The sequence below is a fragment of the Callorhinus ursinus genome, unplaced genomic scaffold, assembly GCF_003265705.2.
Source record: "Callorhinus ursinus isolate GAN/ISIS: 27379988/994484 unplaced genomic scaffold, GSC_fseal_2.0 scaffold1, whole genome shotgun sequence".
NCBI lineage: Eukaryota > Metazoa > Chordata > Mammalia > Carnivora > Otariidae > Callorhinus > Callorhinus ursinus.
This window is the reverse complement of record NW_027397063.1, coordinates 117411591-117423810: the sequence shown is the minus strand read 5'-3', so window position 1 is coordinate 117423810 and position 12220 is coordinate 117411591. Positions and strand designations below refer to the sequence as shown.

Genomic DNA, 12220 nt, shown 5'->3' with positions numbered 1-12220 from the left:
AATTAACATCCTGTCATCTCAGTCTATATCAGACACTGTCAGACATGAGGCACCTTGTAAATTACCACATTTTTCTTCCTCTTAGAATGAGCAAACAGATTTAACTAAGATTTAAACTTTTATAAATATCAATTATAAGGTGAAAAATTAAGCATCAAATTTCTCCAAAAGGCGATTATGTGAATATAGGTATTCTGTTCATGATAACATAAAGTAGTGCTACCCTTTAGCAAAACAATCAGACAGTATCTATCAAAATTTTAAATGTAAACATCTCTTGGGACAGCAATGCCAACTACAGCTATACCAATAAAACTAAGCCAAAAAGTAGACATACACACATGGATATTTTCTGCAGCATTATATATAATAGCAGAAAAAAGGCAGGGGGAGTGGGAGGAAAGTGAACAAGGCTATTCACATAAGGTACTTTTAGTCTGGAGGTCATTTTTTATTCTTTATAGACTGCAGTACTGGGAGTGGGAAGGAGGAAAGGAAGAAAAACTAATGTTTTTAAGAGGGAAAAAGCAAAATTTTTACCTAGGAAAAACACAATATTAGATACAGCAACAATGAAGTCAAATGGATGTAGTTTAACTACAAACCTCGGTAATAAGTAGTGTTTTAACATCCTAAATTATTAGAACTCTATTTTCTATACCTTATGAGAACAACCCAAATTTCCTCAAAGTTAGTCCCATATCAGCTAAATTAACATGGACTGACTAAAAGTCAGGCACAGACTGAGAATTTGAGACGAAATTTCACTGGCATGATCCACCTTAGGAAAGCATTCTGGAAATAGTATGGAAAAAAAATCCTACCTTTAACTGTTTTTACAAATGCTTGTTTTTCTTTATTTGGATCTTTTTCATCTACTAAAATCCCATGGAAAATACGCCCAAAAGTACCTAAAGGAAAAATAATAATTAATGAGATCATTAATCATCCCCTGCATTGGGCTCCCTGCTCAGCAGGGAGTCTGCTTGTTTCTCTCCCTCTGCCCCTTCCCCCTGCTCATGCTTTCTCCTTCTCTCTCCAATAAAAAAAAAAAAAAAATCTTAATAAATAAATAAATAAATAAATAAATTTTTTAAAAGAAATTCTTTGTAAATAAGAACTATTTTAACGTGCTTTTAGAAATGCCATATTTAAACTAAATATATGAGAATTCTTTCTGAATTATCCAAAATAAACTAATGTTATAGCCAGGAATACTGGAACTCAGTAATTGGGTATCAGTAGAGGCATTTATGAGTTAGTTTCTAGGCTTAGTTCCGGAATAACAAAGGAGAAAAATGGACCCCCCTCATGCATTCAAAAATAGACCCCCAAAATTTGCTTCTTTTAATTACTATTTGTCACTGGGGGCAGTTCAAGCCTCTCTCTTAGCTGTGATTGACCTATAACCATCTCAACCAAGAGATGAATTCAGAATGACTCATATATATTTAAAACATTCCAAACTGGATTGTGGAAAGAGAAAGGTAATTCTCTTTAACAACTTGAGCGGCTCAATGAAGTACTTTATTATTAATTTCTATACTCTTCTGTCAGCCATCTCCCCAATTAATACCCTAAAACTCAAGAAAGAAAACAAGGACCAACAAGTGGGGAAGGGAAGGGTAATAACATCTATAAAATATCTATTGTGTGTTAGTTCACTTAATGTACATCATTTCATTTGATCTTCACAACCTGGTTCAACAACAGACAATATAGTCTCAATTTATAGGAGAGGAAATTGGACGTGGAAGACATTAAATGATTTCTCCAAGGTCACACAGGTAAAAAATTGTGAGACTGGGATTGGAAGTTGGGTGTAACTCCAAAGCCCATGCTTGCTCTGTCTGCTAGAGTCCCCATACTATCTGTCACAGCAAACAGAATTGCTAGGTTGTGATATCATCTTTAAAACAAGAACGAAAATGTATTTAAAGGTAACAAACGCTAATATATAATATATGCTTTAATATACTTGAAAATCAAGAATTATGCCAAAGTTGTATTAAGGCAAATTAAAGATCTAAAGAAAGAGAAAATGAAAATCAGTTTTATAAAGGAAATAAATTGTGCACTTCTATCCTTAGACACAAAGAGATGAAATTCTTAAAATCTGAAATAAAAAAAATTTAAAGTGGTAACATTAAATCTTCCTTGAGAAACTGGTTTTGAGATAATAAATACCTTCTTGGAGTACATCTTTTAAAGTTATCCTCTCCCTGGATATTGCTATATCCTTCACCTTAGCTTTGGCCTCCAAAAGAGTGACACTTCTCAGGTCGTTCTTCTCTATCCGCAATGTAGGATAACCTGAGGAGCCAACAAAGCCAGACCAAGAAATATAAATACCCTTATTATGCCATCAGGGTCAACTAATTCAGTCAAAACCTCAGGACTCAACTCACAGGAATAAATAAATGTAAGAATCATAAAAGGAAAAAGGCACACACATGAACAGGGAAAATTACTTATAAAGACCACACTAAATTTTAAAGAAAAACTTTCACCTACCCCAAAATCTTAAAATGAGTAATTAAAACAATAAACACTAAAATGAATATTACCATTACCACCACTTCAACTGCCTTTCAGCCAAATGAAATAAGCTTTGACTCATAGTGTTTAATTTAATCCCTTTTATGGACTTTTCCCCAAAGATTTTCTAATATAGTCTCCTAACAAAAACCTTTTCAAATGAACAGATGTTTGTAAAACTATCTTTTCTACCAAAACATCTGATCAGTTTAATCAATCTCATTTTATATAGCCTGGTCAAATCACTGTGAAATACGTCTGTTTTTCAGCTCCCATATTTCCTATTCTTACTACAATTGCAGCAAAAACAAAATTATCTAGCCATAACTTAAACTTTTCATTCCAAGAAAAAAATGTTAGAATCAAAGAAGGATTCAGCGTCAGCAAGTAAAAACTGGAATGGTATCTCTAAGATATCTCTTCAGTAAACATATGTGAAGAAAACTCCCTGAAGAGTTAGCAGACCTAGATGACCATCACCAATGGCTGCTACAGTATCTAGATGATAGGCTTGGGAGCTTTGTGACCAACGGGTTAAGCTGACAACACCTGATGCCATTGATCAGCAGTATGAAGAGGATATACGCAGGTGTGTGTCTGTATTTGTATATGTTTAATCCTACCTGGAGTTGTTGGGAGTTTCTCGGATCTGTGGTCTGTTGTGTTTTGTTATTTTGGAAAATTCTTGGCCATTCTGTCTTCAAATATTTTTTTACTCCTCTCTTTTGTCTCTTTTTATTTATACACAAATGAATTTCCATTGTATTTTTAAAAAGTGTTTGTTTTTGCCATACATAATAAATGAACCATCTATCTCCTTAAGCTAATGTCTGTAAAAATAATACTTCTTATAGATAGTAACTGAAAATATTTTTAATAAATAATTTTGACTGACTTTTAAAAAGTATTTTCCTTTTAGTAGATAATAATTGAATCTCGGGGCACGTGGGTGGCTCAGTTGTTAAGCGTCTGCCTTCAGCTCAGGTCATGGTCCCAGGGTCCTGGGATCAAGCCCCACATCGGGCTCCCTGCTCCGCGGGAAGCCTGCTTCTCCCTCTCTCACTACCCCCTGCTTGTGTTCCCTCTCTCGCTGTGTCTCTCTCTTTCAAATAAATAAAATCTTTAAAAATAATAATAATAATAATTGAATCTCTACTTCTTCAAGGTCATAGTCACAATCAAGAATTGACTGAGCAAAGCTTGACATCTAAACATTAAAAGCAATGACGTGTTTCTTCTGATAGTCTGAACTACTTTTGTAATTGTCATCATATCTTCTAAAGGGCATATAATTCTTTCTTTCATTGGCAGTGATGGTAACTACTGTCATGATTTCTTTTAAATTTTACTTAATCTTGAGCATTCCCTCTTTCTCCTCTTCTTTTTCTTGCCACTCTTATTAAAGAAACCAGCTCAGTTATCCTAGAGAATATCCAGCATCTGCTTCTTCCAGTATCATTTAACTTGTCCTCTATCCCTGTATTTCTTGTAAACTGCCAGTCAGTTCCACAGCTGTGATTAGGTCCAGGCTAACTCCTGGAGTGGGGAAGGAAGATTAAAAATACTCTATGGATGGTATATCACATGTGGGAGTACAAAATATCTAGTCCGACTGTTAGCGATGCAAGTTTCAATAGTGGAGTGAGGCTGTCTGATCCCTCAAATGATCCCATTTCCCTTTGTTCACAAGGTTTTAAACATTGATGATCTTTTCCTGAATCAAGTATTTTAACAGAGGTTGCAAATATGATTTTCTAATTCTATCACTCCTTCCACATTTATTAGGTAGGAGTCTTCTGTAAAGAAGCATTTTCCCTCACCAACCAACACTTCCTGGTCACTCTGAAACCACTGAAATATGAAATACAGTTCATACAGCCAGTCATCAGAATGAGGCATTACTGGTACCTTAGTTACCTCTCATGATCATGATCAACTTTTTCAAAAACGATTACAAACTCATGGATTTTACATAATCAGTTTCAAGTCAATGCAGTCACTCTTTTTGATGCTCAAACGTCCCATCTCAACATGTCCCAGGTTTATCTTGTTCATTCCTGACTTAGTCCTGAAATCATCCACTTCCCTAAAGAATCCTAGTTCTTTTTAACGGGAAACAGTATTGAAAGATCACAACAGGGGCGCCTGGATGGCTCAGTCGGTTCAGCGGCTGCCTTTGGCTCAGGTCATGATCCCAGGGTCCTGGGATCGAGCCCCAGATCGGGCTCCCTGCTCAGCAGGGAGCCTGCTTCTCCCTCTCCCTCTCCCTGCTTGTGCTTGCTCTCTCACTATCCCTCTCTCTCTGTGTCAAATAAACAAATAAATAAATAAATCTTTAAGAGAAAGAAAGAAAGAAAGACACCAGGCCTGTAAGAACCTAATTAATCAATAGCACTACTGAATTTAGCCCTGATTCTGGTCTACTGTTTATCCTGATGATTATGCTGTTTTTTATTTGTGTGGAGACTGATTCCTCGTTACGTCTAAATTATATTCTAAGAATGATTATTTTCCCCAACAATATGTTACAGTATAAAAACTTTCATCAAAATCCTGTTTAAAGAGAAAGGAAATCAGATTCCATGTTCTCAATTCTAATGGCAGCTAGCTTCCTATCGTGATTAAAAAACAATGTGCCTGGCTGGCTCAGCTGGTTAAGCGTTGGACTTTTGGTTTCAGCTCAGATCATGATCTCGGGGTCCTGGGATTGGCTCCATGCTCAGTGCAGAGGCAGAGTCTGTTTGTCCCTCTCCTGCCCCCTCTGCCCCTCCCTCCCCACCGAGAGCTCTCTCTTTCAAATAAATAAAATCTTAAAAAAAAACACAATGTAAAGTCCACAGCCCTTAAGATTATCAAACAATTCATTAAAATCTAAGACTCTGTTTTCATACAGCTCAATGGCTTGGTCTATCTAACTACCTGAAAATATTCCTCCTGACTTTCTATAGAAATCTCCCCCAAAATTAATTCTAGCATAAACTTAAATTTTTTTAAATTATTTTTACTACTCTAATTTTAGAATGTTTCACTCTAGAAAGCAGAAGTTGGGGATCAAGCCTAATTCTATGCACGTTAGATGCTATGTACACAGAATGGTACACATGCCCCACAAATAACTAAGCACACTGGTGCCACTGGCAGGCAGACCACAGACAACGTCAGGAAATCATCTTTGGAATTAAATTAACTCTTACTGGTGATAGGAGTTGCATTGTTGGGTGTGTCGGCTCTCAGATATTGAGTCGTCTGGGTAGATGGCTGAGACAGCCCTTGGGAGCTACTGCTGGCACTGATGCTGCAAACAATTTTTGAGAGAAATAACTGGTAAGTCAGCTTCAATGAGAAATTTCCTTTTTCTATACATATAAAAATGCCTGCAGCCACTGTAACCAGCTTAAAATCCTGATGACCATCACAATAATGCATGAAAGTCCATCAAACATTCCATGTTGAAATTTTCATTTCATAATGAAGAGCTATTTTTCTTTTCTATCTCCACCATCTCAAGCAGGTTCACCTTGTCAGTCATTCAGAAATGCAGGTATTAGTCCTCAGACACCATAGATAGCAAGCCTGAACCTCACACAAAGACATGTTAGGGACCTATGGGTCTTCTCTTAGGAAGAGAGCCCATGCCATTCAATTAAATTGCTTTTTTAAAAAGGAGTAGAATGACAGACCTCTTTCACTAATGGTCCCAAATCAAATGGCCTGTATCAAATAAGGAATATCAAAGTAAATCAAATATACCAACATGCTCAAGGCTTGGGAAGGAGTATCATATCCGGTTCAAGTTTACTGAATCACATACATTTTCCTTCTTCCTCAATCCCACCTTTTTAGAATTTATGGAACTTTTCAGAATTCTCTAGTACTTGAAGCATTCCATTATATCACATTCTTTAAATAATACGGGAGATCCAGAGATGGTAGGCTCAAGTAACTGCTAACCCTGTACTCAAGATTACTACAAATTAATACCTCTTAAGCATGTATTTCTGTCTTTTCAGTGGGTAACCACAGAGCACCTGTTTTTGGAGTTTTAAGTACTACTCAAAGATCAGACTAAAAATCAATGTTGTTAGAAGTCTAGAAGAGGGAAGAGAAACATTACCATCCCCAAAGAGGGGAAAATAAAGGACCTCAATTTACTTACCCATTAAATGAGATTAAGAAAACCTATCTCCCAGGATTTTTGAGAGGCTCCAGTTATATAATATATGTGAAACTACTACTTAAATAATACCTGCAACCAACATACCCTGATGGTTAAATGGCCAGACTCAAGATTATTTACAGGTTGTTTCTCTCCAGCAACTGAACAGTAGGTGGCACTCTTGTACCACCTCAGAATTCTTGAAAAGACTACAAAGATGTTGAGTACATTACTAGCCATAAAGCTAGTAAGTAGAACAACCAGAATTCAGAGATGCTTTGGCTCCAGAGTCCATGGTCTTAACCACTAGGTTATACTCTGAAAACAAGCAATAATGTAAGTTGCTTTTATTCAATGTCTGGGAACCTATGCCTGAAAATGGAAAGAACTGAAATACCCAATGCATGAGTGGTAACTGATTATTTTAGCAGGCTGAGGTACATGCCCCATAGTATCTTGACAGTTTTTGCACAACTCTGTCCAATGTGCGTTCAAAGCCCTAGCACACATGTAAGCATTCAAGAAGAATGTATCAAGACTCCTACATGTCATGCTCCTCAGTGACTTCTTTATCTAAATGTTGTTACCTTATTTCCCACTCAGAAGCTTCCAAATGCCATTTCTTCCTCTGTAAACCCCAATATTAACTTCAACACCACCATATACATGAAACCTATCCTGAAACACGTCACCCATGTATTTCTCTTCTCATTCTTACCACCTTCCTCTTTCTCCTCTACTCAGATAAAGTAAAACAGAGGGACAGAGAGTACTTAATAGGTACTAAATCCAACCAGTTCCCTATACCCTTGTGTTTTTGTTCATGCCACAAATACGCCTATCCACTGTGTGTATGACACTGTGTAGGCATGGGGATTCAGCAATGAGTAAGACATACTGCTCCCTAATCGGACAAAGCCTACAGCCTAAGGGGAGAGACAAGTACACAAAAAATTATTACAGGAGAAAAAAGTACAATAACTGCTACCAAAGAGAGACGGAGAGGGAAAGAGGGAGAAAGGGAGGCCGAGGGTAGGAGAGAGAGAGAAACAGAGGGCAGTTGGGAGGCTTAGGAAAGACTTCATGAAAGAAATGGCAATGGGGAGTTGAAAGCTGAAGAAGGAACAGGTTTGGACTGGTGGAAAATGCAGGGACCCCTGTGGGCAAAAGGAACACATGAACTAAAGTCCTAAAGTACAGGTAAAGGCCCTATATATATAAGGCCAAAGTGTGGAACATATAATCATGAGACTGCAGCATAAGTAGGGGTACAGTAAGAAAGAAAGAAAGGTTCATCGAGTATGGGAGATAGCTCTCCACTAAAGGAGGGCTTTGAAAGCCAAGTCAAGAAGCTGGAAATCTTTCAATCACCAAGTGGGAATCACTGAGGAGGAAAATGATTAATTATGTACTGGGAAAATAAACCTGTCATTCCATCTTTACCTCTAACCCTATCCTGGCTATAAAGTCCTCCCTGTCATCTCTGACCCACCCAGGCTGTGACAAGCACCTTCTCTATTCTCACTCTATACTACACAAATCATAATCATCAAATTTATAAACTTTTATAATTATAGGTTAATGTCAAAGATGAATATTTGAAGCTATAAGGTATATCAATTTTTTTATATTCCCAGCACCTAGCATATCTCCAAGGCTACACATTAGAACTATCCAGGAAGCTTTAAGAAAAATAGTGATGCCCCAACACCACCCCAGACCAATTACATCAGAATCTCTGGAAGGTGGGACCCATGTTTTGAAAGCTTACTCATGACTATAATGTGCAACCAGGTTGAGAACCAATGGTTTAAATCACAGCAGGTTCTCAATAAATGTTTACTGGACGGAAGGATGGATGGATAGATGGATGGATGGATGGATAATGATGGAGGGATGAACTGGGAGGAAGAAACAGGGCTATTTTAAAAAGGTACTGGAGTCTGGAATTGAGTCACGTTAAAGGGGATGGGAACAAAAATGTGATTCTCACTTCTTACCCACCAAACTAATAAACTATAATTTCTGTCTTCAAAAAAATGTTTTAAAAAGACTCAGAAAAACACGATGACAGTAATCACAGAGACAGTAATTTTTCTTTTGGCAAGACCTGATCATCCTCCCTCCCTCCCCTGTGAACCGCAATGCACGGGTGTGTGTGGGCTCCCATGTAAATGCAAATAACCACTTTAATTTTTTTCCTTTCCCAATATAGATATAATACCTGTCATCCAGTTCAATTCTTTTCATACTATGAAGGTGCAAAACAGCTAATATTATTGCTACAAGAAATATTACTGCACAGCAAACCCCCACGCTGATATAAAACACACGTGTAGAAGTGGTTGGAGCTGCATGTACAGGATCATCTGAAATAAAAATGAAAAGCACATTAAGCTTTTTAAACAAATATCATCAACTGCTCTATGACCCAATATAAACAATGAGTATCCTGGTCTTTGTAAAAACATATTTTCATTTCATGTGCCCACTCTTTGATAAGATCAGTTACCAGTGGTATGTTGATATAAGTTCTCACAATTTTTTAAATTTTTTTAATGTTGTTGGAGGAACTTTTAAAAAAGGGTTTTAAACAAAATTTTTCATTAATGAGTACAAAAGTCACAAGTTTTACATGTATGTATGGCAGTGCTATCCAAGAGAACTCTCTGCAGTGATGGAAATGTTCTAGTGTGCTGTCCAATACAGTAGCCACTGGTCACCTGTGGCTATGAAGCCCTTGAAATGTAGCCAGTACTACTGAGGAACTGAAGTTTTCATTTTATTTCATTTTAATTACTTTAAATAGTCAGATGTGACTAGTAGTTACCATATGGACAGCACAGATCTATATATCCTTCATATTTCAACAGTGACACCTAAGTGGAAAGATCAGACATCTTTTTGCCAACCACTGACTCACAGAAGGAATATAAAACAAGACTGACCCACACATTTAAAAAAAAAACAATAAACTTTTAGGCTTTTTCTCTTATGAGAGTAACAGATTATTTTGCTTATTTATTTTTAAAGATAAGGGCAGGGTAACAAGACCCCACTCATGAAATCGTGTTCAACTTTCTATTATTCAAAACAGAGAGGGAAAGAGAAAGCAAACCTTGGCAATGGGGGAAATAACTCAAAGACACACACACACACACACACACACACACGAACACACACACAAACTGAGGAAGAGATGCACAGAGACAGAGATGCATGTAATCTGAGCAAGCACAGGGAAGACAAATAGAAACAGAACTGGTATAACTAACGCATCAAGTAAGTTTTGATGATGAGTACTCACATCATAATTCTACTGAATAAAACGAGGAATCTGGGTTTTATCCTACATAAGATAGGAAATCGTTATTAAGCAAAGGAATGATACACACGATGAAACTTGGAAAAAAACCAAGCTGACTGCACGCTGTGTAAAGAATGCTTTGAGGAATGTGCAAGACAGGGGCAGGGTACAAGTCAGAAAGTTACTACAGTAATCCAAAAAAGAGACAGCAGTGGTGTGGGCAAGAATACTACTGAAGATAAATTAATGGACAGGAAGCACAGTCAACAGACCTTGCTAATGAATGATACTGCGATAAAAAGAAAAAGAAGAATCAAAACTTTGGCTTAAAGAATTAGGTGGATAATGGTACCTTTACAAAGATTGGGGGGGAAAAGGCAGGTTGGGGGAAGAGAATCAAGAGTTTTGTTGTATCTAAGAGTACCCAGTATACATCTACATGGAGATGTCAAGTTGACAGAAATACAAATGTGGAGTTCTGGGGATAGGTAAGGGCAAAAGATAAAAGCTATAGCTTTCAAAAACTTCTAAGACTGCTTTCTAAAATTTAAACTGAATCAAGAAACAATAAGTCAGAACAGATTAGAGCAAAGAGACCAAATAGCTTCTAGGGCAGCTAGACTTTACACAGCCTGAATGAAGTCCTGACTTTCTTCAAGGATGCCACAGGCTGTTCAATCTTGGAAGGGGCAGAAAAAGGAGGTCCTAAAGGCTGGTGGTGCTTGCAGTACCTATCCAAGCACACACCAGGATAGAGAAGAGGACACTACTCTGTTGGGCAAATCCCCCCGAATGTATCCTGCTTATTTACCTCCAAATTCCAGGCTTGTGTATGCAGTTCCCATTCCTTCACTTTGACATTTCACCTGCCACCACCTGGTCACCCTTCAAGTCTCACATGAGATGCCACTCTTCCTCAGGAAGCTTTCCCTCACTCCTTCAGAGATTATATGCCCCTCCGTAGGGTTCCCAAAGCACCTTGCACTTGCCTGATAGAGCTTGCCACACTATGTTACTATCATTGCATTAGTGCCTTGTCCATCTCATCCACTACAGTATAAACCCTTAAGGGCAGGGTCTGTTTTGCTCAGTTTAATCCTCTGCTTTAATGATACCACCTGGCACATCACAGACTTTCAATAGATGCTGAATGCATGGATAGAAAGGGAGGGAAGAAGAGAGGTATTGAAGAAAAGACAGCCAGAGACCAGGAATATGCAATATTCTAGTTTCTCTGTGTGAAAGAACATCCTACTAGCATAAAAGAAATGGGTAAAGTCACCAGAATTTTCAAAGTAAATTTGGGGAGCAGTGATATTTTTTAAGATAGTTTTTCTTTCTTCTTAGAGATAAATCCAAATGAAATATTCTAAAAAAGCAGACAATGTATTATATTACTTTACCTTCAAAAAAAGGTCTACTTTGGGGGGCACCTGTCTGTGGCTTAGTCGGTAAAGTGTCTGACTTGGTTTCGGCTCGGGTCATGATCTCAGGGTCATGAGATCGAGCCTGGCATCGGGCTCTGTGCTGAATGCAGAGTCTGCTTAAGACTCTCTCTCCCTCTGCCCTCCCCACCCCGCTTGCTCTCTAAAATAAACAAAATAAAATCTCTAAAAAAAAAAAAATCTACTTTGGGATAGCTAGATACTCTTTGCCTCCTGAGGTGAGAAAAAGATAAAATAGGAAGCACATACTACCATCTATGAACTATTCTTGCCAAGAGTTGGTCCTAAATCTAATCATGTACAAAATCTAATTACCAGTTTACAGGAGAAAAAAAAGTATGTTAACACCACAAAAATGAAGATAGGAGAAATTCGATGGGATAAATACTCAATTTCATCAACAAAAAAGTGATATAAGGGGGGGGTGAGTGATTTCTGAGTAATATAAAACATCTGTCAACAAAATAGAGTGTGTGGACTTCATTTGGATCCTGATGTGGAGGCAAAACTATAAAAAGATATTTTTGAGACAATAAGGGAATTGTCTATTAGAATTTATTAAGGAATTATTGTTAATTTTGTTAAATGTAATAAATCAAATACAAGTGAATAGGTGTTGGGTGATTGTGGGTTATTTTTTAAATTACCTTTAAAAACAAAGATTTTATTTGTTTATTTGAGAGAGAGGGAGCACAAGCAGGGGGAGGGGCAGAGGGAGAAGCAGGCTCCCTGCTGAGCAAGCAGCCCAATGCAGGCTGAGATCATGACCTGAGC

At 37.5% G+C, this 12220-nt stretch overlaps 1 protein-coding gene across 1 annotated transcript in view; it reads right to left on the bottom strand.

Annotated features, from left to right (window-relative positions):
- The window catches only part of RYK (receptor like tyrosine kinase), a 94916-nt gene that overhangs the window by 31675 nt on the left and 51021 nt on the right, over positions 1–12220 (bottom strand). The window contains exons 6-9 of the mRNA XM_025867147.2: positions 8919–9063; positions 5733–5833; positions 2188–2313; positions 825–911 (exon numbers count right to left, since the gene is read on the bottom strand). Of these exons, the coding sequence (XP_025722932.1) occupies positions 825–911; positions 2188–2313; positions 5733–5833; positions 8919–9063 (459 nt within the window). The remainder of the gene's footprint in view (positions 1–824; positions 912–2187; positions 2314–5732; positions 5834–8918; positions 9064–12220) is intronic.